This window comes from Gambusia affinis, linkage group LG17, assembly GCF_019740435.1.
Source record: "Gambusia affinis linkage group LG17, SWU_Gaff_1.0, whole genome shotgun sequence".
Taxonomy (NCBI): Eukaryota; Metazoa; Chordata; class Actinopteri; order Cyprinodontiformes; family Poeciliidae; genus Gambusia; species Gambusia affinis.
The window spans coordinates 4,459,172-4,484,422 of record NC_057884.1 but is presented as its reverse complement, the minus strand read 5'-3'; the positions used below and the strand labels follow the sequence as shown (position 1 = coordinate 4,484,422).

The 25,251-nt window shown below is 40.1% G+C and overlaps 1 protein-coding gene across 2 annotated transcripts in view; it reads right to left on the bottom strand.

Annotated features, from left to right (window-relative positions):
- Positions 1-24,496, bottom strand: part of pde8b (phosphodiesterase 8B) — a 48,010-nt gene extending 23,514 nt beyond the window's left edge. The window contains exons 1-5 of one of the 2 annotated variants that reach the window (XM_044095669.1): positions 24,033-24,494; positions 23,878-23,956; positions 19,664-21,720; positions 6,983-7,039; positions 771-961 (exon numbers count right to left, since the gene is read on the bottom strand). In XM_044095669.1, the coding sequence (XP_043951604.1) occupies positions 771-961; positions 6,983-7,039; positions 19,664-19,948 (533 nt within the window). In that variant the 5' untranslated portion in view covers positions 19,949-21,720; positions 23,878-23,956; positions 24,033-24,494. Of the gene's footprint in view, positions 1-770; positions 962-6,982; positions 7,040-19,663; positions 21,721-23,877; positions 23,957-24,032 lie in introns of both variants that reach the window. The other variant, XM_044095670.1, reaches the window with a different exon arrangement.
- Between the last annotated feature and the right edge of the window lie 755 nt (positions 24,497-25,251).

Here is a 25,251-nt window from a genome sequence, read left to right as displayed (position 1 = left end):
GAAAATTTCCAAAGGACGTACAATAAATCACAATAAATACATGGTGGTGAATTTCTGTCAATTTTGCCTGTGTTCATGAATCTGCGCTTTGAGTTTTGCACTAAATCCAGACACGGATCTCACGTTAAAGTCAACAAGTCCAAAATACTCCTGGAAAGCCCGTCAGGAAGGGGAAAACAGTGAAAAATAGGGGACTAAAAATACCCTCAGAATAAATCCTCATGCATGCCACAAAGCAAGAGGGGACAGAAACACACACCAGCATGAACTTAACAGCTGCTACAGCACTAGACGTAGAGCAGCTCTGTTGTCAGCAAATTAACTCATAAGTTAGTGATTCTTATTTTTCCACATATTTCCATTAGCCTCTTTTGGCTCATAACACCCTTATTTATCCTTTTTAAAATGAAAAAAACAAACAAACAACAAAACTGTTAAGCATTAGGCTCAGGGCTGTTTTGCGGTTCGTTATGTTGCTGGTGGCTCCACTGAACACAAGATGGCGCCAACGAGCCCTCACAACAAAGCAGTGTTCGGAAAATCTGCTTTCAGAAAAGCGAAACTCGAGCCGCTTAACAAGATTCAGGTAAAAAAAAAAAAATGAAATCAGCCGAAGTCACAACATATTGGATAAAACTCAATGAATAAATTCTCTTTGGTGTCCTGTTTTCAGGTTTTGGAGTTGAAACATATTCAACATTTTAAAAGACAGAGAGGTACTTTTTCTATAAATATCCCGTCTTTTCCCATTTATTTGAGTCCAGACTCACCGGCAGACGGCTTCGGGCTCAAAGTAGCGCGAGTGACGTCCGTCAATGACGATTATCTCGTGGTGCTTGTCCAGGAAACACTCCACGGCAGACTCGGGCGTCCGTGCGATGTTACACCTGAAGCCGGCGCGGTCGCAGGCCCACCAGAAGGCATCGCTCTGGCTGTCCTCCTTAGCGAACACCAGCAGAACCTGACGAAGTCAAGCCAACCAGGACAATATTGTGCGACTTTCACAGAGGCACCAAAAATAGGTGCAGTTAAAAAATAAATAAATAAATAAATAAATAAATAAATAAATAAATAAATAAATAAATAAATAAATATGTTTTTACAGATTAAATTTTGGTTTCGAATGTTTAAAATAAACTTTATACCCTGTAAACATTTTAACTTGTAACGTCACAGCGAGAAACTTCATCGTCATTTTATGGGGATTTGTGTGATTAATCAATGACATTTGCGTCAATATCTTTTACACTCGTTCAAATTGGCAGGCAACTTATGTTTTAGTGCTTTGCCCATGGGCACAACGACAAGTGGCGAGAACAAAGTTGGACTCTAAAACATTTCTTTCCAATTTAATGTTTCTTCTGGCTTAGTCACAGCCGACCCAATATAACCATTTTGACTGAGCTTTAGATATTTAGCCAAGCAGAATTTCTATATTTAATAAAAACAAAGAAAAGAGAACTATGTATCATTTTTACCTCCACTTTAGTATTATGAAATTGCATAAAATCCCAAAAATATACACTGACGTGGGGCTGCTCTGCATCCTTCTACAAGGTATAGATGTATAACTGTATTCTTATTTTAGGTCTTTTTAGAAACAATCTTGCTTAAATTTTTCCAGGTGTTTTATTTTATTTATTTATTTTTTTGCTGCAACACTTCTTTCTGTTTTATTTATCCATATTTTCTGCAATTTATACTTCAGTATGAAACAAACAAAAACATTTTAAACATTCCTTTCTTAGCTTCTCCACTAGTTTTGCTTGCCATGTTTCCATCAAGGCTTTCTAATATGTGCTATTGGAAATATCACGTTAGAAAAGGTAGATAGAAATGGCAAAATTAGAAATTGCATCATCAATTTAGCAAAAATGTTTTTGCGCTTGCTTGAGGTGTTTTTTTGACTTTTCCAAAACAACAACAACAACAAAGAGTTAATATGCTAAAGGGGAGATGGAAATGCAATTGCCAAATAAATTTTGACATGACAAACTTCCCCATCCACTAATGGGTTCCAGCATGGAGGGGAGGCCTGTCCACTTGGAGGGGCTGGCGAGAGGCAATCCTGATTGGGATAGGATTGGGTGAACGCTCCCATCCGCTGGTGGGTCTGCGCCTTACCAGAAGCACAAAACCTGGACAAAAAGTCCACATCTCCAGCCTGGAGGGGCAAACTCTGTTCATTCTTCTGAGATGTGTGGTCCACGCCTGTTTGCAAACTCTACATCTTGTTCTTTACAGCCATGAGTAGAGTCAACATGTGACCAAATCACGCTTTGTGGAGCCGGGTTGATTCGCGCCAAACTAGTAGAAGGAAACGCTTCTACTCTGTCTCTTTCTTTTTTTGTTTTTTTTTTGTTTTTTGCAGCATTTTAAAAATGTGCTCAAAGTTTGCATGAGAAATTATTTCTACAGAGACATTGGACTGTGATGTCAATCTCTTGCTCTCCTGTAATCAATCCAGCTGCCATGCAGATAGTTAGAGACCTGAGCTCTCCTTAACTGCATAGATGAAGCACCTTCCTTATGAAGAAAATGAAGAAGAGTAATTACATTTCCACTTTTTCTCATAGCGTATATGTACACCTTTGGCTGAAGCTGAAAAGCCAGCAGTTCTCAAACACTGCCTATGGGACGCAGATCCCACAGAGCTTTTATGTCGCTCTTTTGATCTCAAACCGTGCTTGGACCGCTGACAACACCAGCCACCTTTAGTACATTGGTGCAAAAAAGCAACAGAGCACACAGGCACGCTCTCGTGCACCCAAAGGGCAGCTGGTCCACAGCCAGAACTAACAGCACTCGGCTCCGCTGCGCAGCAGCATCACCTCCTGACTCCCTCCGAGGAAAACAAAGGATACGGGGACAGAGCGGGAGTACGGAGGGTCAGCGTTCAGAGAGAGAGAGAGGGCAGAGTGTAAAAGAAGCAGAGGATGACTAAAGTCATGACTTTCCACAATTCCTGTGCTGTTAAAACAACGTAAAACAGGAGTATCTTGTCACATAGTGCCTTTACAGATGGAAACAGATAAAACAACACTGGATTTGATGAAAAAAACGAGTGGTGCTGGCACAAGAGGATAGAAACTGAAGCAGCGGTCGGAGGGAGAAGGTGGACTCTTACTTGTGAGTGCCTGTGAAAGGTCTACAGTCTTTGATCCCGTGCAGGCTTGTGTAACCATGATGCTAGCATGTGAAATTCCACACACAGGGGACCCCACGGACACCGGAGCGCACACCTTCCACCCGGGGATGTTACCAGTAGAAGGCTGATAGGAGGCGCCGTTGGTCTGATGCGTGCCGACGTATTTAGTCAAACGGCTTCTCTGCACCACACCATCTGCATGTAACTCTCTTTGTCTTTATCCTTCTATATCTACATCTCTCCATATGTGTATCTCTACATCTCTCTCTCTCCACACATCTCTCAATATTTAATCTACATTTTAAAAGCACTCAAAAAGCAAGGTGCACCGGCCACCCCTTACTGACCTCCCTGCTTGCACAGTTGACATTCATGCTAGCCCAGCGGCTAATCCTCGACGGCCGCTGTTGGCTGCCTCACATTCCCAGAGTTCACCGGGTCAATCTGCCGTGTTAAAAATAGATCTGAGTGAGAGAGTGTTTCTAATTATTTGCCACTCCAGCTTTTATACCGTAATAAAAATTCTGTCCACTTGAGTCACATCAGTCTTATAAACCTGATCGGAATGTGATTGGTGGTGTCTGGCTGATGTTACCGTAAAAGCTTGTGGCGCGGTTTGTTTTCCTGAGGAGAGCAGAGAGGCCTTAAAAACACAAACGACCAACATACGCAGTTGTAGCACATTTGAATTTTTCCTTCGTCTGGTACGGTAGTTTAAAAGAGGAGCCACAAGCCAATAAAGACTTGTTATTGATTATAAAATGCTATTGTAATAAATGTTATCAAGCTGGCAGACCATATTAGAATGAAAAGGGACAAAAAAATTCCACTTTTCTATTTGATAGGTAGAAATGACGAAAGCTTATCAACGACACAGCCACAAATGTTTTGTCTGCACAGTTTCACTTGAACTTCGTACATACTTGATCAACATTTTCTAGAACCTTCACTTGTAGGAGGAGCTCAACGTGTCTCGTAAAACTTCTCATCACCTTAATCTGTCTGCATTTTGTCACATTACAGCCGCGAGCTTCGGCGACATGACATGAAATTGAGAAACGGCCTTCGGGGTAAAGATTTTCCCAACAAACAGAAGCCTGAATTGCTTGCGTGTGTATTCAGCCTCCCTAAATCGAGACTTAACCCTAACCCTACACCAAAGCAACAGACTTTAGCTGAAAGGTGTCAGAGCAAAACTCCTCGTGCAGTTTAATAATAACAAAACCCCAATTAAATACATCAAAGATTGAGGCTACAACGGGACGACATATGAAAGACTTACAGGGCCGTGAATACTGCAGAAGGCACTGCATGTTCTGCAACAGCTAGCATGAGTTAATAAAAGTTTCCAGTGACAGAATGATTGAAACTCCACGTTTTACAGCATGTTGCAAATGGACGCTTCAGAAATACGATCGCACAAGAGTTGCTTTCCTTTAACTCGCCTGTGTCTGAAGTCCATTATTAGATGAAGGAAGTATACAGAGATTTTGAAACTGTCCAGGCCTGAGAGGCTGCAACAGTAAATGTCAAGGAAAAACTCTCAATATATTGCTCTCCCCTGCAGAGCTTTTCTCTCTCTTTTAAAAACAATCTTTCTTTTCATCTCTATGTTCCTGTAGAGGGGAGCGGTGAGGACAAAGAGGGGTTAGGTCATGGACACAGAAGAGAGTTTGGAGGTACAGCCTCAAATATGGAAGAGTGCACATTTTAGGGGAGCAGTATAGGGTTTTATGGACCGTTAAAAAAAGGGGCTCTAAAACCTTTTTTTTTTTTTTTACAAGCCTCCCTCCACCTGCACAAACGTGTCTTGTCCTGGCCTGTAAGATTGATGGACGGACACGAGCGACGTGCCAGGCCTGAACTCAGAAACCCCTGGAGTCGGGTCAAACGCCTCGCGCGGCTCGAAAATCCAAGCAAATCAAATCAAGGCAATAAACCAGCGCCTAATAAAGCGGCTCATTCCCGAGCTGCGGGCCGAACCGCCAGAACTGAGGAATGCTTTGTGGCGCTCACATCCCGACCATCTGGGTAGCCTCCACAAGCTTTTACTTCCCTCCTGCCCTCCTTCCCTCCCCCCCTGTTACATAAGGATAAATCTCCCCGCCATACGTCCTAATCCGTAACCAGAGGATGAGCGCAGACAATCCCCGACTCAGAACCCGGTGCCTTGCGTTGCTGATGAAGAGAGAGGAGATGGCGGCGCGGAAAAGGCCCTCCAAAGAGGCCAACTTCACCACAGTAATGAGAGTCAGCTCAGGACATGTTTCGCAAAAAAAAACTGAGAAAAACAAAAAAACAACAGCGGGTCACAAGGGACAGATCACAAATTTGGTGTTATTTATTTTTCTGCGCGAGAACTAAATCCAGCTTTTACTGGTGCGACTAATAAAAAAATGTATCTTTTAAAGAAGGACAAACTCAGGAGCAAAACATCTTTATCTTATTTTGTTTCAGCTGAAGTTTTTTCCCATCCGTTTTTCCAGTCAGATTTTAAAGGGGCAGTATAATGTCATGTCTATTTTTTTTAATTTTTTTTTAGCTTTACATCATGTTATGATGTTATTCCATGATCAAAGCAGTGTTGCTTTCATTCTTTCATGCATGTTTGAGAAATCCTTTCATCTCCCATGGCAACCATTCAGCTGTACAGAACGACTGGTTGGACCTCACTTCGCAGTTTCAAAGCGTTACAGAGCAGAACCTTCCCACACCGCTCCTTCAGACTAGCCAGCTTCAATTAGCAAACATCTAGTGGAATGGCGCATCTACTGAGCTCATTATGGGAGCTACTTCTCAGTGAAACGCTGGTAAAAACGTTGTTAAAGAGTTAATAGAGGAGCCATGTTGTGATGACTTCCTGGAGGTGGAGTTTCAGAATGAGCAGGAGTTTTTAAAGAGACGGAGGCCCGATTTCAATACAATAAATATCAAAGTAAAATTTCTTTTAAGTCATATTTGACATATACAGCGTCTTTATAACAACTGAAGGTAACATAGTTACTTGATTGTACTATAAAATTAGACTATGAGCCTGGAAAACACATAATACTGTCCCTTTAAGGCTGTAAAGCCTCCACCAGTTTTCCCAACAAACTGTGATTTGATTTGGTTGTTTTCCCCTCTGAGCTGAACTTAGTTACTATTTCCGGATGAATTAAGAGTCAAGTGTTTAAAGGCTTTTGCATAATTTTATTACCTAGTTTTTTTTTTTTTTTTCTCCCATATTACATTAACAGAAGGACCTTACCTAAACCCAACTTAATGCACAATTGGAAATGGGCCGTCTCTGTACCGACACTGAACTGAAGAGGAAACTAGATCAATACACTTAAATTTTGTAAAGAACACTTTACACTGGAACTAGAAGATATATTAAATACAAAAAAAACCCAAAGTACAGGCCTAAATAATATAGACTCCTGAGGCAAGACTTGAAAACAAAGATTCGCAGATGCTTTCCGTTCAGTCTAACGGAATTTGACCATTTTTGTAAAAAAAATAAATAAAATTTACATTTTAAAATAACTCATATATAAATATATCTAAAAATATATGCAGAAATTATGAAGACATACCAAATCAATAATTAAACATATTTATAACTTTCCTTTCAGATGATAAAACCACAAACATGTTCAAGACGTAGAAATAATCTTGCAAGATTAAATTACTCTAAAACAGACATATATATATATATATAGTCATAAACCAAATCGTCTGTAATGCGCAGATGAAATTAAAAGTGGTCTGCTTTTTTTCTGAGCCTTGAATTTGTGGACCTCAAACATGCATCCAAACTACATAAAAGTTAGTGTTTGCAGATGCTCTTACTTGAATTGGCTCCTTAGTCAGCCTCATAGGTCCCACACATTCTTCTGTGGCAGAAACCTGCAGAAGGAACAGAAATGATTATCAACAGACAACACACACACAAACAACTAAACACAGTGCGAGCATCTCTCACCATTTTACCATCGATGTCAAGAAGCATACTGACATATTGCTTTTGTCTTGCTCAACCTGTCTGTTACCACTTCTAATCTTCTTCTCTGCTTGCTTTCGGTTTTAAGTCCACGCAGCAACAGATGCTGTCAGAAAGGCGACGTGCTGAGTTAAACTCTCCCCTCCTAATATTCCGTCTGAATGTGTAGCTGCAGCTTTTGAAGTTAAACTCGCCCAGGCTGCAGTCATGGGTATTTTTCACGGAGATAGAGCGTTCGGCAGCCGTTCACTGCAAACCTCTTTTAGAGGGTATTAGCTGCCTAGCCACAGACTGAACCCGCCGGGTTTACCGGCTTAATCCCACTGCGGGATCATCTCACACACCGTGCTGCAGGTATATGTGTGTGTGTGTGTGTGTGTGTGTTTTCTCTTCACGCACTTCTAGACCACATGCGTCACTCAAGTGTGAATGCGCAACTCAGCTGCATGTGCATCTTTCCTAGTATATGCGTGCACAGACACGGTTAGTGTCACGCTCAGAGGGAATAAGAGGTGCGTTATGTCATGAAGTAGTGCAGCTGACACAGCAGGAGCGCCGTGTGTCATGTTTTGGAATTTACTTCTGTAAATCCACTTGTTTGTGAGCTGGCTCTCCCTTAAGCAGGGGTCTTAGACAGAAGATGTGCTCATACGCCACAAAGGCCAGAGGGGTGACACGTTCTATCTCTGGGGCGAAGCAAATACTCTTTAGGGATAAAGAAGGTCAGGGTGTAAGGTGGTGGAGCTTGGCTTTGTGCACAAACTATTTAACTGTCATACAAATGGTGTAAAGAAGGTAGGAGGCGGTGACTCAACCGCCCACCATGACGTCGTCAGTAATCAGGCCTAAAAGGGATGTGTTTTTGCCCACATGAAATCTCAAGTACCCACTACAAATTTCTAACAGCATCGTGAAACAACCAGCACTTTGAGAATCTCAAGTGTCTTAGTTTGATTGGAGTCATCGCTGCTTTAGATCCCAAAATTGGAAAGGGTTACTGCTGATGTAGAAATAAAATCCTCAAATATTGTACACACTGTAGAAAACAACTTTGCCATGCTTGACCACATCTCCTGATCTATAATGGCATCGATCGCAAATGACGCCACTGTTGCCTGATGTTGCCATTTAGTTTCCACTAAATGGCAACATCTGAAGAGTGTGTGATGTTGGAAGAGAAGAACGTCCTGGCAGATTTGTTGCAACACTCTTCAATACAGAAGCACAGTGTGGCGCAACAACAGTTGAAATGCAGAGGACTCAAATTGAGAGGACAGAAAGCAGCGCTGGTTGAAAGGTACATCTTTTTACTGGCTATGTTATCTGAGCATAACACAGGGTTACCACACTTGTTAAATTAAAATAACAAGTGTTATTGTGGAAATAACTGCTTAACAAATTTTTTCGAAATAAAAATATATAAAGTATCCACAATTGCAGACGTTTTCACGCCTTTAGAAGCCCATTCCTTCTCGTTGCCAATAAATTTGCGCTGTTCCAAATTTATTAGTGTGACAACATTTGTGACCTTACCACAAGGTACAACCAACGTAGGACTTTCTTTTCTTTTTTTCTTATATATGTCTGTCTTAGAGTAATCCTCAATGTCTTAATCTATGTTCACATTGGAGGGAAATGCAACTTCTATCCCACTTTTTCACGGCAGTCCTAACGGCCCAATTTTGATCTTTTCACTCTTGAAAAAGTTTGATTTGTGGTACTACGTTGTGGTATCCAATTGATATTTATTTTATTTTCAAAGGTTGCTTCTGGCTCTAGTCGCTTTTGAGAGATGTCAGACAAGAAAATGGGTTACGAGAGACGGGGAAAACATTCAGCAAAAGTCACTGGATTGGGAATCGAACCCGTGACAGCTGCATAGAGGACATGAGGCATCCGTATATGGCTCAAGTGCTTTACCCCTATCCCACTGCCGCACACTAAATATCTGATTATTTTTAAAGTGCTTGCTGTTAGAACGTTCATGTCGCATTTTGCACGACTTTTATGTTATTGATGTGAGACATGCACGATAATTCTGTGCCAGACGAAGTCTGGCATGGTAAATCCAGACGTAAACAATGGCTACAAATTAGAATTGTGAAATTATGAAAGAAGTCTGGGTCACTGAAACACATCACATCACAATCCCACCACTCTGACTACACATCCAAACAGACTTCTCTAGATTAGTTGCTCCACAAAACGCCGTTGCTACTACTGGTGCTTCATTTTTATCAGCTTCCTTCACGTTGTTATGAGCCAGAGTCACCGTCGGCAACAGGGGGGTGAAGTCTGAAAAGATGTGAGGTCTACCACGGGAATCAATCACCAACAGCGAGGTCATGTGGTACAGAATCAAGAGCGAGTAAAAATGACAGACAGCGCATAGAGGCGGAGAGGACTGAATCACAAACGAGGACAAGCACAAACTCCAAATATGTCAGGTCGGGGGTTGGCTTCACGGGAACTTGAGTAAATAATTGTGTTTTATTTAAGGAGGACATTGCCAGATGTGACACAGAACGGGAAGAAGGGCAAGCAGAAGTCAGAACAGTTCTGTAAGCAAATCATGAGAACAAATCGGAGAGAAAACGCTCAGTAAACGTAACACTTTGTGTCGGAAATGCGGAGGGAAGTCGTTGTTTGAATTTTACTGAAGTCTGGTGCAGATGCAAAAGTAGATGGAGTGACTACACTGATGTGATGCAGGAGTCTTAAGGAGACTGATGGAGTGTTTACACTTTATAAGGATTCAGACAGTGGGGAAAGAGTGAGGAGACAGGATGTTTTAAGGACAAAGCAGAGCAATAAGGCAAAAGGTTAATTTCATTTTACAAGTCTGAAAAAGGTTACAGGAGACATGCTGAAGAAATAATAATAAACGGTAACAAAGAGGGGGAAACTCTTGTTAATTGACTTTTATAGTGATACAAATCATTAGGTAGAAAAACAAAAATGATACAAAGAACTGTTTTTGGTTTTGTCGATGTTTAGCTCTACTTTAGTTCGTTTTCCTGGTAATTAAATCGACAACACTAAATAAGCATTTCTTTAAGTGGCCTCTAAAAAACAAATTTTTTGCAAACAGGACAGCATCGTTGCCATGGAAACGGGCCCTGAAAACATCGAATTACAACCAGACGCATCCTCACCTACACGCCTTCACATTGTGTTTGTGTCTTCGGGTCGCGAGTGAAATGAAGACACTGCTGCAAAACCTCAAACACTAAAGGAAGATTCGGCCATTGATATTTGTAGCACAAATCGAAACAATCTGAGTCCAGAAATGTTATCAGTTTGGACGCAGCATGCACAAGTGCCATAGTTCGATAGTTTCAAAATTTGTTTTATGTGTGTCATGTAAGTTAATCTCTCTTCATCACTTATAAATGAATAATATAATGTCATTTATTTAAGAAGAGGATCTGAAACAACAAAGTTATTTTGAAAAACAAAAAAAGTTTGAAAATGACAAAAATGTGAAGCTCAAAAAAGCACCAAGTCTATCATTTGGAAAAAAAAAAAAAAAAAAAAAAAAAGAGACAGGGAAAAAAAGCATGTGAAGTTGCAAAAAAATATGTTAAAAACTAAGAGAAGATTCGTCATTTGTTTAACTGGTAAATATTAAGTCCTTTTCTCTCAGTTACTGGATCCCACAGGGCCCGTCCAGGATGATCCTGTCACTGGTCGGACTTTTAGCAGAAGAGTTCTTTATTGTTCAGACAGGATTTGGTGTAATTTGGATCATAATCCTTGCAACGAGGCTTCATCTTATCTGCAGATCACATGGCCTTCGACAGTCTGGACAGACTTGAGGTTGGCCTCGGTCTGTAACACAGCTACACATTTCAGTCTTATCTGCAGCGATTCCATGAAACTGGCGACATGCTCTCACTTCTCATCTGATGCTCTGACACAGCTTTCCTTTGTCATGTGAGAAAACCTTAACAGCTTTCTTCAAGAGTTACGATCAGACTACGAGGAATGACCAGGAATACAGTCCTTTTGTTTAGCTGCTTTGTACTAAGTGGAGTGTGAAAACAATGAGATAGAATTTCATGGAAACATAACGAAAACTTCTCCAGAAATCAATGATGAAACAAAACCAGTTAAAGATATTTTATAAATCCTCAGTGGACCAAGTGAAGTAGCGTTGTCATCCATCACATTTATTTTTGTGGATGTCGTTTGTGCGTCAGATTTACGGGCGTACCAGAAACTCAAAGAGAAAGGTTCCGTATTTGGACTTTTGAATTTAAAACAAAACAGACAAACAAACTAAGTAATTAATTAATATGTCAAAGTCCCAACCCTAACTGTATTTTACAAAAAATGATTTTTAAAGGTGCCAACCCTTAGAAGCTCCTGGTCTATTTAATTGTGCTGTATTAGTGCATTTATCAACTAAATTTGTAATTCAGGACATTTATGTGTGTGGTAGTAAAAAAAAAAAAGAAGCATTTCAAATCCATTCAGCCTGTCTTTCTGTATCCGATCCGTATCAGACGATTTTAAACCTCAGATATTGGTATCGGAAGTGGAACAAAGTGGGTCGGTGCATCCTAGGCTTACAACAGCCCTACAGTCACTGGACGTCTTTTCCCCAACTCCAATGCATAATCCATGGATCATGTGACACAAAATACAGTGAGTTAGTAATACTAATCAACAAACAATTGTATTTATTTCTGGTTTAAGGTCATTTTCCACCATTTTGTTCGGAACTCTTAATATGTTGGTGTAACGTTTTTGATTGGCTACACTGTATTTCTGGCTAGTGATCATGATACTGCCCGTACAAACAAAATTAGATGAAAAATGATTAATAAGTAGCTAGATTTTTTTTTACAGCATAAACAAACTGTTGCACAAAGGTTTTTATCTTTAGCAAAAAGCTAATAGCAAATCAATATTCACAATGTGTGTATATAAACCAAAACTCAATACTTTCCTACATGCAAAGACTTGAGGAGCTGAGCTCAAGTCTTTGCTTGGATCTGCACATCCTCCACGTGTTTCTCATTAATCCCGTGACGGTCGCTAATTGATGCTAATCAGAATGATCTGGGGGGTTAAACAACAGTTACGGACAGATTAAAAAAAAAAGGAGAGCGGAGACAAAGGCTCCAACTCTCCAATCAGGTGCCATCGAACCAGAGCAGAAAAAAACAAAAAGCGAATGGGTGAAGCAGCATGATGTCATTCAAAAGGGCTGGAGAAAAGCCTGAGTCAGGGGGAAATAATGTGGAAATTGTGACAAAACAGTGACATGTCAGAAAAATCCAGCTGGTACATACGTGTAAGTATACATGATTATGGCCATTATGCAAAACGATTGTGGTCAGCGCCAATAATTGCGGCCGGCAATTATGTAACAACTGTGACAGGCCTGTTTACAACCAAACACTACATAACTGTGTGGAGAGACATCAGCTAAAAGTTCCCAAAAACCTTTTTTTCTTTTCTCCACGCACAAAAAAAAACAAAAAAACCCATTCTGAACAAGTCAATATGGGATCTTTTTAAAAGAAAAGAAAGAGAAGTGTTTTTAATTTAAAACAACAAAAAAAGCAGAGAATGTCATGCATATTACTTCTTAAAAAATATGCATAACCATTTTTTTTCACTGTCTGACTAAATTAGGACCAACTTTTCCTGTTTGGGTTAATTATTGCTATTTGCTAAATGCCAGAAGATATTTTTTATTAAGAGTTTTGTTTTTCATTTGTGACCGCTGAAAATGTTACTACATTTATGAAAACAAAAATATGGAGAGTGAAAGTTTTTCTACTTCAGCTGTATTTCCATTGACCATATAATTGCGCAAATCGGAATTACAAAAATAAGTCCACTTAATGGAAACTTGTTAATTTTGGGGAAAAAATGAATGTTTTTTGGTGTTCGGATGAGGTGGGTATTTTCAGTCATATTGAAATTGGTGTATTTTGCAAAAATGAAAAGAAAACGTTTTTTCCACATCAAATGTGACCAACGATCAGATGTTACTACTGGTAGAAATGACGAAGAAGACGACAGGAAGTGATAGGAGGATGCTGCCACGGCATGGTTTTTAACGGCATATCGTGTGACCAAACTCCGTCACGTGTGATTTTAATTGCGTTTCTAATTTAATGGAAACACCTCACTTACAAAATTGTCTTTTTCTGACATTTGGGAATATCGACAATGTGCACATTCTTTGTGCACATTACGAATGTGGACAAAGTCTGACCCGGTACCGTCTCATCGAGTGAGCTGAATGTATTGCTTCTGCAACCCTACCGATCTTGAACTTTTGCACAGTTATGATGGTAAGAAGTTGCCAGTAACACTCTGATCTGTGTATTGTAAGTCAACGACTCTCCACAAAGCCCCCGTGGTGTTGTCTCTAAACCAGCATCAGCTCTTCTACATGTGACCGTTCACAGCCCCGCTGTACTCACCAGAGGGGTAAACAGATCACTTGTACATGGAAACATACCCAAACACATATGTGCACGCACACACACAAATGCACAGGAGGGTGATCAACACCATGGCGGATGATCAGGATCCTGTAGGGTGAGGCAGATGGTTTTAATAATAAATGGCATCATTGATCGTCTCTTGGTGATGAAACAAACCAACACACTCCACATGCACGCACACTCACACACACACGCACACGCACACGCACGCACACACACACACACCCAGACTGGCCAATAAAAAAAAACTCTTGATCTATAAATGTATTAAAAGCCTTTAAATGCTTCTTGCACAAAAACCCTGGAGAGAGACACCAGCAAGAAGAAGCAGGTATTGCAGGATTATATGAGAAAATGATGCTATACCATAATAAATCTCTTTTTCCTCACAACCCAAACACTCACTGCGACCTTTAGCATCTTCTGTATTTAAATAAGTGCTCAGTGTGAGCATCTGTCACAGGAAGACTATACAACAGACTAGCAATCTCACTGGCATAAAGTGTGAAACCATGACAATAATTATTACATTCCAAACTGTCTTTTTCCTATTTTATCATTGTACATGTCTGTCTGCCACCAAGTCCTGACAGACAACCTCTAAAAAAATCAAACTGTTCTATCTCCTCTTAGTGCTCCTAATGCCATCTGCAGAAATTCACCACCTCTGGTCAGACACAACCAATCAGGAGCCAGAAGGAAGGTCTTAGTAACGCACTACTCTAATCCGACCCCTGTTTTCAATATCTGATCTTTTCCTATTTCCAATCCAGTAACCAGATTAAAGTCACTCACATCCAAATCACTGTCGCTACGGTTGTCATTTTACTTAGTAAACAGATATATTGTTGCTTTCCTCTTGCATCTTGAGGAATGTAATAAAACCACGCAGAGACAAAACTGTAACCAACGCAGGGAGGAGAGCGATGTGCGTTTTGTAACTGGAAATAAAGGCACTAGTTTGAGTTTGTCAGCAAAAGATGACAGTATCAAAGTGCTGGCGACAAAGTGATAAAGTCACACCGTTGAAAAGAGAGAAGACAGAATAATAAAAATAATGGTGATTTACTGTAGCATTTCTCTCATACTGCAGTTTAATGCAACGATAACAGAGAGCGAAAGCCCCCTAGTGGACGACAGACCCACTGCCAGTCGATCCCAGAATAGGTTTAGTAGTTGATTGCCGATATACAGATTGCAATAAAATGACACATACAATAATATGTGGAAAATTATAACTTTTCAACACTTTAGTGTATTTATATCATTTTTAATTTTTTTTTTTTTTTTTTTTTACTATGAGGCTTGATAATATTTTGTATAACCACTGCAGAGAATCTTCTAGTACCGCTCTGGGGGTATAATAATAATCTTCCAACATATCAAACTTCACTAAACTATATCATATTTGAAGAAACATTTAGAGTAGCAGCGTGGTGCAGTCAAACAGGGTGTACAGTACATGAACATCAGTGGATCGCTCTTTTGCTTTGCATGCCAGCTCCTCCATGAGAGTCTGCTGAAGGAGCTTTACTTCGCGGCCTCCTCCGTGTTGGAAACGTAGTGTCACTCGGCGGACATTGTAGGAACTGGCTCTTCCTCGAATGTCTGAGAGAGAACTGTGTTTATCCAAGTACATGCCGCAGGCAGCGGCTTAGAATAGCCTGAGTGGAAGTGTCCGGAGAAGAGCGAGCCGCGGCACAATGTCGTCAGTGTTCTGCGATCGCTGCTGTAAAATGTCTATTTATGGACAACAAGCACAGTGTATTTTAACCATAAGAATGAAAGTTCGGATCTCTAAGGTTTAGTTACGAACAGCAGGTCAGTTTGAGTCGACTGAACCCAGACGTTCAGAGCTAAAGGAGGGAGAGTATGGCAGGGAGAAACCAGCTTGAAAAGGAGGCCAGCAAATACAGATGCAGAGATTTCACATTACTGTTAAACTTTTGTCACTAAATATAAATGATAACTCATAGGCAGTGTATGGCTGAAACCAAATAATGTCACATTTTTGTGCTTTCTCTTTTTAAACCACAATAATGGCTGATATATGTATATATAATATTCCTACTTCCAGCAGATTTAGATTTAAAATGACTTGGATTCAACCAGAAAGTTTGTTTCTGATAGAAAAGGCAAGCCTACAGCTACTTAAGTAATCAAGTAATCAATTTTACTGGCAATGAAGCAATTGATCGGCTAAAGAATTGCCACATTCTGCAGATTTTTCATTTAAGCTTATTTTGTACAATATTAGATCAATCCCTTTTTAACATATGAGTAATCAGTTGGCAAAAGGTGCTTAATATGAGATTCTTTTGCCAATGAATTTGAACTTGACAAAACTAAAAATATACACGTTTTGGGTTGAACATAAAGTCTTGTTTTTTTGTTTTTTTTATTGGAAATGAAAAACGTATATGATTTTTTTTCAACAGTATTGGCTCAGTTTCTGCTCTGACTGATGTTTTTCAGCAAAATTGCCTTTTGAGTCGATTAATCGGTTACTAATTTAGTCGACGAATATTTTAATAATCAGTTAAAATATTAATCCGATTAATGGTTTTAACCCTACCTACATCTGCCGGCGGTATGAATACATTTGAGCTTGACTGCAGTTCCTTATACTGTGTATTTCCTTCTTTAACAGCTTTAACAATGACCACTTGAAGTTTGTTTTTGTGATAAGAGGATGAGACACTTTTATTTTAAGAGCTGCAGTGGATATGATGGACGTCATGCTGGGTATTTTTCACATCAGCCAGCCACTCGACGTCTTGTAATGTTCCCAAGAACTGCAGATGGTTCAGCCAGGTGCTGACCAGGGACGTCAAAAATACTTACAGCAGCTGGGTTTTATTATCACTATTATTATTATTTAACTTTTACTCTCCGTTTTTTTTGTGTGTGTGTTGCTTTCAGCCATTCGAGCTCGTAGCTCAAACGGCTTCTTCCTGGAAGCTGTTCCCGGTCTCAGCTGGGTCAGAATGGGTTAACGTGCTCTGGGAGTCTGATGACTCGATCATCTGCTGAGTCGCTTCTTAACAAAACACAACTACATCCTCTAGGGTTTGATCATAAATATCAAGATGTTCACATGCCTCCTCATGAGAGGGATCACTGTGAAGCACACAGACCGTATAATTTTATCACAGGATGTGATAAGGGAACCGGCCGAGTCTCAGTTGGATTTTAGGCCTTTTTACACCAGCATACAGACATTATCACATTACCTTGTGTTAGTTGTTTCTTTCTGGGTAGTTAACTTTTATATAACAGTAGCCTTTAAGCAAATTTAACTTAACCTAAGGGATTATAAAAGCTTCCTTTAAATGTAAAGGCAGGGCTTTGACTATAAAAAAAAAGAACCAAATAAGTGTTAAACGTCACCCTCTTTATTTATTTGCACCCCGTCAAAATTGAAGTAAAATAATCTAATATTGAAATTGTGCAACCTTTATTGTCTGTACATTTAATGTAGTGAAGGAAGTAATTATTTTTGTTTGGTTGTTTTTCTTCTTTATAGGATCATAACGATTCATGTACACATAAGTTTAGCTGAAAGATGTTTTGTGGTTTTCTTACTTCCAACAGATTGGAAATACTTTTTTCATCAGTATTCCTGGACTTCCTGCTTCCTGGTGGGCAAAAGTAGCTCTTTCTGTTTCAAATGTGTGCAGCATCAACGTGTGCGACATAGATCACTGATAACGACAAAAAAACGAAACACAATTTTGCAATTGTGGCGTTCCCATTAAATAAGGAATGCAATTAAAATCCCACATCAAGAAGTTTGTTTATCTGAAAACATGCCTGGCCATCGTCCTCCAACTACTTCCTGTAGTTAGAGAGTCTTTTTATCAAAATATGAGTTGTTGTTTTTTGTTGGTTTTTTTTTACCAATGGCGACTTGTGTTACAGAAGCTATAGAGAACAAAGTTTCTCTAAAGCTTATGGATGATTTACAAAAAGAACAACCTTAATGAAAAATATTTTCACAAATGATTACAGGGCAGTATTGTGTTTTTTTCATCCACATTGTATCATTTGAAAGCACAAATCAAGTAACTATATTACTTTCAGTTCTTATAAAAGTGCTTGATATATGTATCCATATATCAAATATGACTTAAATGAAATCTGACGTCATAATTTAAAGCCTTGACATTGGGCCACTGTCTCTTAAAAAAACTCCTTCTCATTCTGAAAGTCCACCTTTCAGGAAGCCGTCATAACATCTCTCCTCTTTAACCCTTTAACGACGTTTTTACCAGCCTTCCTCTGAGAAGTAGCTCGTATAATGAGCTACTTAATGAACTATTGCACAGTTCTACCAGGTGTCTGCTAATTGCCGCTGGCTAGTCTGAAGGAGCTGAGAGGGGCCGTCACCGGGCAGAGCTGCTCTGTAATGCTGCCAAGTATTGGCTCAGGGAGTACAGGTATTAATGTATGCCACAATTTTAAAATTACAGTCAGCTACTATCACAAAAACTTTGTTGTTTCAATGTCATAAAATATAAAAATAAATGAGAAAGTTATTTTCCACAAGCGATTTCACATGACTTCTTACAGCTTTCAGAAAAATCGGGTCAAATGCAGGAATGCCACATTTTAACAGAACCTTACTGTGTCACTTCCATCGCTTTTCCCAGAGAACTTTTCTTTACCGACTGAGTTCACGTCTCCACATTTAACAATTTGAGCATCAGGCCTTCGCCTTTAAACAAAGATTTCTACACAAAAAGCAAGATGCTCACACGTATGTGAACCGTAAAAGCGAAACATAGAACGATAGAAGCGCGACGCAAAAGAAAGAATGCAGCGGGTTGACTGCAATTACATTAAAAGAGAAGTCTGCAGGGCTTAAAACGTCTGTACCCAGACATTTAGCAAAGTGAAAAAAAGGAAGTAACTTGCAGCAATTAGATGCAAAGTGACTTCCAGAATAGGAGCACTTACAGTCTGATGTCAGCTGAATGATACAATGGAGAGCAGGGCATTAAATGAGTCAATTCATGAAGCTCGGGTTAGACTTTAGCATTAAGGCCTAACTGGTGCAAGCTGGGTGGGACTCTAGATTTTGGGGGCCTACATGCCCATAACAAGCTGACTTCATCAGACTTTGTACGTCTGTAAGCCGCAACTTTTATCCTGCAAAATTTATCGAACCAACTCTGACTGATACTTTGTCATTTCTGTTAATAGTTATTTTTCGCTTGCTAATTACAAGAAAAGTAGAATGAGCCCTAACACAGAATTTGAAAATTTGTCAAACAGCAGTCCAGAAGAAACATATTATAATTTTTATGTCAAGAGCAGAATTTTTGTTTGTGGAGCTATTATTGCTCCACAAGTCGCCTACTAATGTTACCTAAAAAAGTAATATTGTCACTTTTCTTATCACAATAGAACTATAAAATATCATGATAAAACTTTAAGCCCATATCACCCACCCCTGATGTGAATCCTATATTCAAGCACACAACTGTTATTTAACCACCCATTGTAACTGCCATTCATGGGAGGTAGGGCACCAAAAAAAACAGCCCACAGACCAACATTTTAGAAATCCGGCCCTGCACTAAGGGCCATTTCCACATGGTTCCGACTTTATTTGTGGCTCCTAAACCATTTTAAAGAGCTGTTTGGGTAAAATAAACCAACTTCTATGGGTTAAGCTGTCATCAGAACTTAAATCAGGGCTAGGTGTTTGTGCACGAACCACCTGATGGAGCAACGTGACAGAATGGATGTCTCAGACCTTTTAGCAAAGCAGCCACTGTCACATAACTTCAGCATCATCATTACACAGCAGCTCTCCCTGCAGACCGACGGATACAATGAATGAGCTTAAAACTGAATGAGCTCGTCAGATTCAGGAGCGACACACGCAGCATCGGGCCCTCCTGTGGAGAAACCAAAACAGAAAACACAAAGGCCTCTGCCGAGTCTCTATTATCACTCACGACACGGAGGCGGCACTGCGACGTCTACGGTACCAAAAAGAAAAAAGAAAAAGAAACCAGACCGCGGATCCGTTCGGTACACCGGTACCGGTACCTTAAGGCTGGCATGGCTGGTCTGGGTCTCGGCCTCCGTGCGGACGTGCCCCCCGCTGTTCTTCCTTCGCTCCCGGTGCGAGTTGTTGCGCGAGTGGCGGCTCTGGTAGGTGATGACGGAGGGGATGGTCTCGGCCGCGTCGGTCTTGATGAAGAGCCCGTGCAGCGTGGCGGCCGCCGTGCCCTGGGAGATGGTGGTGGTCTGGTGGGGGGAGTTGGATTCGTCCGAGTCCCGGCAGTAGATCACCCCGCTCTGAGAGACGTGGATGCTGGGAGCGCAGCCCATGCCCTCAGCCTCAGCCTCGGCGAGGTTCGCCTAGATCCGCTGTAGTGAACAGCGGCTCTCGGGAGCCGCCTTCCCTCTGGTCCGCCGCCGCCGCAGCAGCAGCTCTCCTCCGGGCATCGGCCGCGAGCCAGTACCGCTCTCTGCTCCGCTCCGTTTGGGAACATTAAGGAGTAGAAACGAGTCCAGTTTCTCCTCAGCCTGCGTTAGTGCGGGGTCTTGGATGTGGTTCTCATTTTTTTGGGGGGGGTGGTAAATGTTTTAATAATAATAATAATAATGTACCCAACGCCCCCCCCGCCGACAGCCTGAACCGGGAGCATCTAATGAAGAAAACTAAAAGCCTAAATGGGCTAAAACACCTGGCTGCTCCTCATCCTCTCATCCTCTGTGGCATGCTCCCATTTTTTTTCAGTCTGGGTAGAGAAAGAGCTCTCAATGAAATCTCTTCTCTGCCTCTTCTTTAGTTCCTGTGCTTGCATATCATTGGCCCTGGTCCATCTCCCTCTCTCCTCCCTCTGTCGGTCCATCAAACTAACATTATATCACTTCTATCTCTCCAGAATGGAGCAGAATCTCCCAGGAGGTCACGCTCCGACTCCAGGGGTCATTTAACGACTGCCACCATGATGAATTAGAGGTAATGTTGTTAGACTATTGAAGGTCTTATGAAAAAGCATTTACTTTTTAAAACCACCTTATCTTTATACTTGCTTTTTTTTTGGTAAAGATTTATGTCTTGAATCTACCATAGCTCCTATATGGGTCATAAATAGAATTAGGCCAATAGCTTAACTTTAACTAACTCGGCTGACAGTAAACAACCCGACTGCTTTCTCAAAACACACTCCTTCATTTAAAGAGGCAGTATATAATTTTTTTTTTTTTTAAGTCTTCTACAGTTTTGTTAAAACTGTCACTGTGTCCTGACTGTCAGATAATCTGTGACAATATCAATCTTTTCCACTTTTACCTTGCTCTATCAATGCCATCTGAAAAAATACAGAGCTAAAAACAACCAATCAGAGGCAGGAGGAGGGTCTTAGCGCTGTCAATCAACCTCATGTACTCTCCTAAATATGCTAATGATGGAGAAACAACTTACCGATAAAAGAAAACTGTTTACCCATTGTTGTTGGATGCTAGCTAACCTGAGCATTGACAACATAATTGATGAGCAAAACCAAACTGAGGTTGATTGGCCTCTTGGAAACCTCCCTGTTAGTCAAACCTTTTAAACAATGTTGGAGAAATGTCCAGTTTTTGTAACGTCGCTGTTGTCCTTTATTCCTTAGAGAAGCGTTTCACTGCCAGATTTTGGAAAAAACAAAAAAGAAGAAGAAGAAAATGTAGGAGTGCCGTCTTGTTGAGAAGAGAACATTTTTATTCTAACAAGATGTGAAAAATACGCTCTTCTGACAGATCACAAAGTTGTTATAAAACGTGTTTTATTGTATAGTTTGTTCGCCTCTTCCACATTGTTGTTGGATTTTGAACCTGAATTAGCAGATACGGACAACAGACATGTGGATGCTTAAAATCTGGTTGCAATCCAGCAGCAAAAGACCTTAAGATCAGTAGTGAATGTTAAAGAAGTTTTGAAATGACTGCTGTGTGGCTTCGGTCCAAAAATTTGTTCATTCACTCGTTTGCAAATGGTGCACCACACTGACAACATAGAAATGTGAACTTTCGATCAACCTCCAGGCCGCGGGAAATCGTCCATTTCTCCCAGTCTTGGCTGTTTTTCCGACCCCTAGCTTCGGTTCCTGTTTCTATAACCAAACAGCAGGAGAAAACTGAGGGCATGTGTCAAATTAAAACAAGGCGTTAAAATTCATAGTGACTAGCTGCAGATCCTCTGTGGTATTCCACCCACTCCTGTTTCAACCTCCTGCAGCTCCCTCTGAGGACAGTCAGTAAGCAATAAAAAACATAAAAGGAAGGAGAAAAAACTCAAAGTGACAATCTTTTGGGAGACACCCGTATGAGTCGCATTCCAAATCACTTGAGTGTTGTGTTGTTGTTTTTGTTTTTTTCATATTTAATCCACAAAAGGAAAACTAAATAACTGTTACATAAAGCACCAAAAGCACTATAAATGTGTAGTTAGGGTTGCAGATTAAATGTAACTTGAGGCTAACTCTGGTATAATACATTAAATGGCAGAAATGATGTATTTACTTTACATGATTTCTGTTTTATTCAGTAAAATTAATATGTTAACTACTATTGACCACTGAAAAGGTGACCAGGTGCCACATGAAGAGTTTTGGGTAAACTTTTATTCATCTTGAATGCAAAACGTATGTCGTTTTTGTTCAGTTTCGGCTTTATTATTGCTCTTTCTACGTTTTTTTTTTCATCAAAGGGTTTCTTTTGGAGTCTGTGTGCTCCAGTTAACAATTAATTCATAACTAAATTAGCTAACGATTATCTCAATAATCGGTTCATCACGATTAATCGGAGTAATCGTTTTGGACCTATCTACGCCAGTCCGAACGGTGCTAACAACCTCTCTTTTTCACCAGATGCCGTAGTACAGTGAGACCAGAACTTATCATCACTGTACATGTTCAGTATTTATTGTAAATAAATCCATTCTTTCTTGCGTCCTTGTGTATGATTCCACAACATGGGTCCGTAAAATTCCCGGAAACGTGGCAACCAAAGGGACGAAATCACTCTGGTTCACATGCAGAAAGTCGTGTGCACACAGGATAAACTGGCGCCGCACGTCGCCCCTAACACCACATCCTCAATGTGAGATATGGTGGTGGCAGCATCATGCTGTGGGGTGGTTTTATATCTCACAAAGGCCAGAGAAGCAGCTTAGTGTTGCAGCTCCGACTGGGTCACGTCAAAGTTTAAACGCAGCAAAAGATGGTTCTGTAGAAATTTACACTTAGAGGAGTCTGAATGCAAAAGCATTCCACACTTTTCAGATTTTTGTTTTTTTTAATTACGTGGGATGTTATATAATCACTCAGTGTGATCTGTCAGAAAATTAATTATATCTTTTAAATAAATAAATAAAAATCAGAAAATCAAAACTAAAACCGTAACGTTTAGTCTCTGAGTGGCTCTGGATAGTGTCAGCAAAACTCCTAATTTCTACGACTGACGACTTTCTTCAGGTTGGCTGCTTTAGCCGCAAAGTTATACAAGGATTCAGATTTGATTCAGAGGCGACGCTGTGAGGAAATATCTCAAAACCTGGACATTTGAAAGAAACAGTTTTCCATTCTATAGCAGGGTTTAATCAAAGTCATGGAAGATTTCAGGACGGTTTGTTGCTTGAACGTTAAAATTCATAGATTTTAACTATCTAAATGATAGTTAAAGTTATTTGCCGTCTTTCCATTATACACACATGTAGATGCAAGAAAAATATTTAATAAATCCAGTAATTTCCTAAACAAATGTGAACGGCTTTAAAAAAAAAAATTCGCGTGTCCCAAAATCAGTATCACAAGCTGTACCTTCAAACAATCAAAATGTTTGTTTCAACAACGTCTGCCAGTCTAACTTACCTTCTTATTTAAAACTAAACTCCCTATGTATTGGTCAATAGCGTCAGTTTATTCCGTTAAGGTCGCCCCCTGCTGGTTGGCCTGTTAAGAGCAACTAGTCTTTAAAAAACGAAGATGCAACACATTTAACCCGCAAAGTTAGCAACATTTATTAATATCACGAGTATTCGGCTGCTTTTTTTAAAAAGCAGTTGTTCTTCTACATTAATTCGTGTAAAACATATTTCAATGTTTCTCATAATAGCTACTTATTAAACCAATAGTAGAAATATTTCACTTTCTATCGTTTTTTTTTAAAGTAAATGTTGTTGAAGGTGAATGACAGATACAATCATAAGCAAAAGTAGGTAAGTTAAACACCAATGTTAGAAAAATGTGAGTTTGTGACCTCCCTCCTACCTTCAGAGGTCCATTGAGGGACAGCTCCTGTGTGGACAGTCCACTCATGTCTCTACAGCCACGCAGGTCTGACGCTCAGCTAGAAAGCAAACGAAAGCAAATAAACCCCCAGCTCTTTCTCTCATAGAAAAGCGGAGAGCTGCTGAAGTCTTTACCAAGTCCCGTAAGTCTGTCGAACTTCGCCGTCCCTCTTGGTTCGGACGGCTTCGGACTCGGTGTCCGTGCGGCCCTAGTGTCCTCAGCGCACCGCAGCGTGGTAACACTCAGCCACATACACGAGCCATGTCCTGAGCAGCTGTGACTGTAACTTTGGAGAGATGCTCAGTGACCAGTTCAGCGACTTTGTCCGAGTGGAAAATGTGCAAAGGCTGGAGGTTTCTATGGAGGAACTGATGGGATCCGTAGCTCAGGTGGGAGAGTCTAGGCCGGGGTGTCCCAAAGTCCCAGGGAACCATTTCTGACCTCTGGACTGATTTTGTTTCAGTCCTCCAACTGCAGCTAAAGAATGAGACAAATTTCCCAAGTAGCAAACGAATTTTCAAAGAATGTCGGCTGAAAGTCGAAAGCTCGGTGTGGGTTGTCTGAAAGTTCACTCTGAACATTCACTAATATCTGCGTTTCTATTACAAATGTTGCCAATGTTGTGCTAATCAGCTAATGTCTGATTAGCTAATCAGAAACGCAATTAAAATCACAGGTGAGCAAGTCTGTTCACGTTTTAAGTCATTAAAAAATAGGCTGCGCTATGATCCTCTAACTACTTCCTGTTGTTTTCTTCTTCGTGGTTTGCGCCGGCGGCATCGTTCGGTTGTTGATCATGTGACTCGTGTGACGCGACAAATTTGCAAAATAAACCAATTTTAATACAGGCCAAAAAAATAAATAAATAAATTAAAAATAAATAAATAAATCACCTCGTCAAAGTGGCAAAACTTGAGAGTTTGTTTGAAATGAAATTGGCGAGTTTCCAGTCCAGTAAGCAAATTCAATTTTTTTTAATGTAAAAAACCATGGTCAATGGAAAGACAACTGGTAAAAATTATGTTTTTGCTGTGCTTTTATTCAATTGGTTTTAATATCTTTAAAAAATTTATGGTGATTACAATTTTATTTATTTTTTTTTTTTACAAAAACCCAGGAGGAAACAGGTGTTAGACACAGACGGAGACTTTTGTTTTAAATTTTAGCAAAAATATCTTATAACTATGCGGGACACTACCTGCCCTGTGACCATGTATGGATGGATGGCTTATGAGATATTTTGTGTATTTTTTTTATTTTATTTTTTTTTTTTTTGCTTGAAAAAAACACAAAAAACTCAATTGTTTTTTAATACATATGTTGTGGAACAAATTGAGAAAATAAAGGATGTGA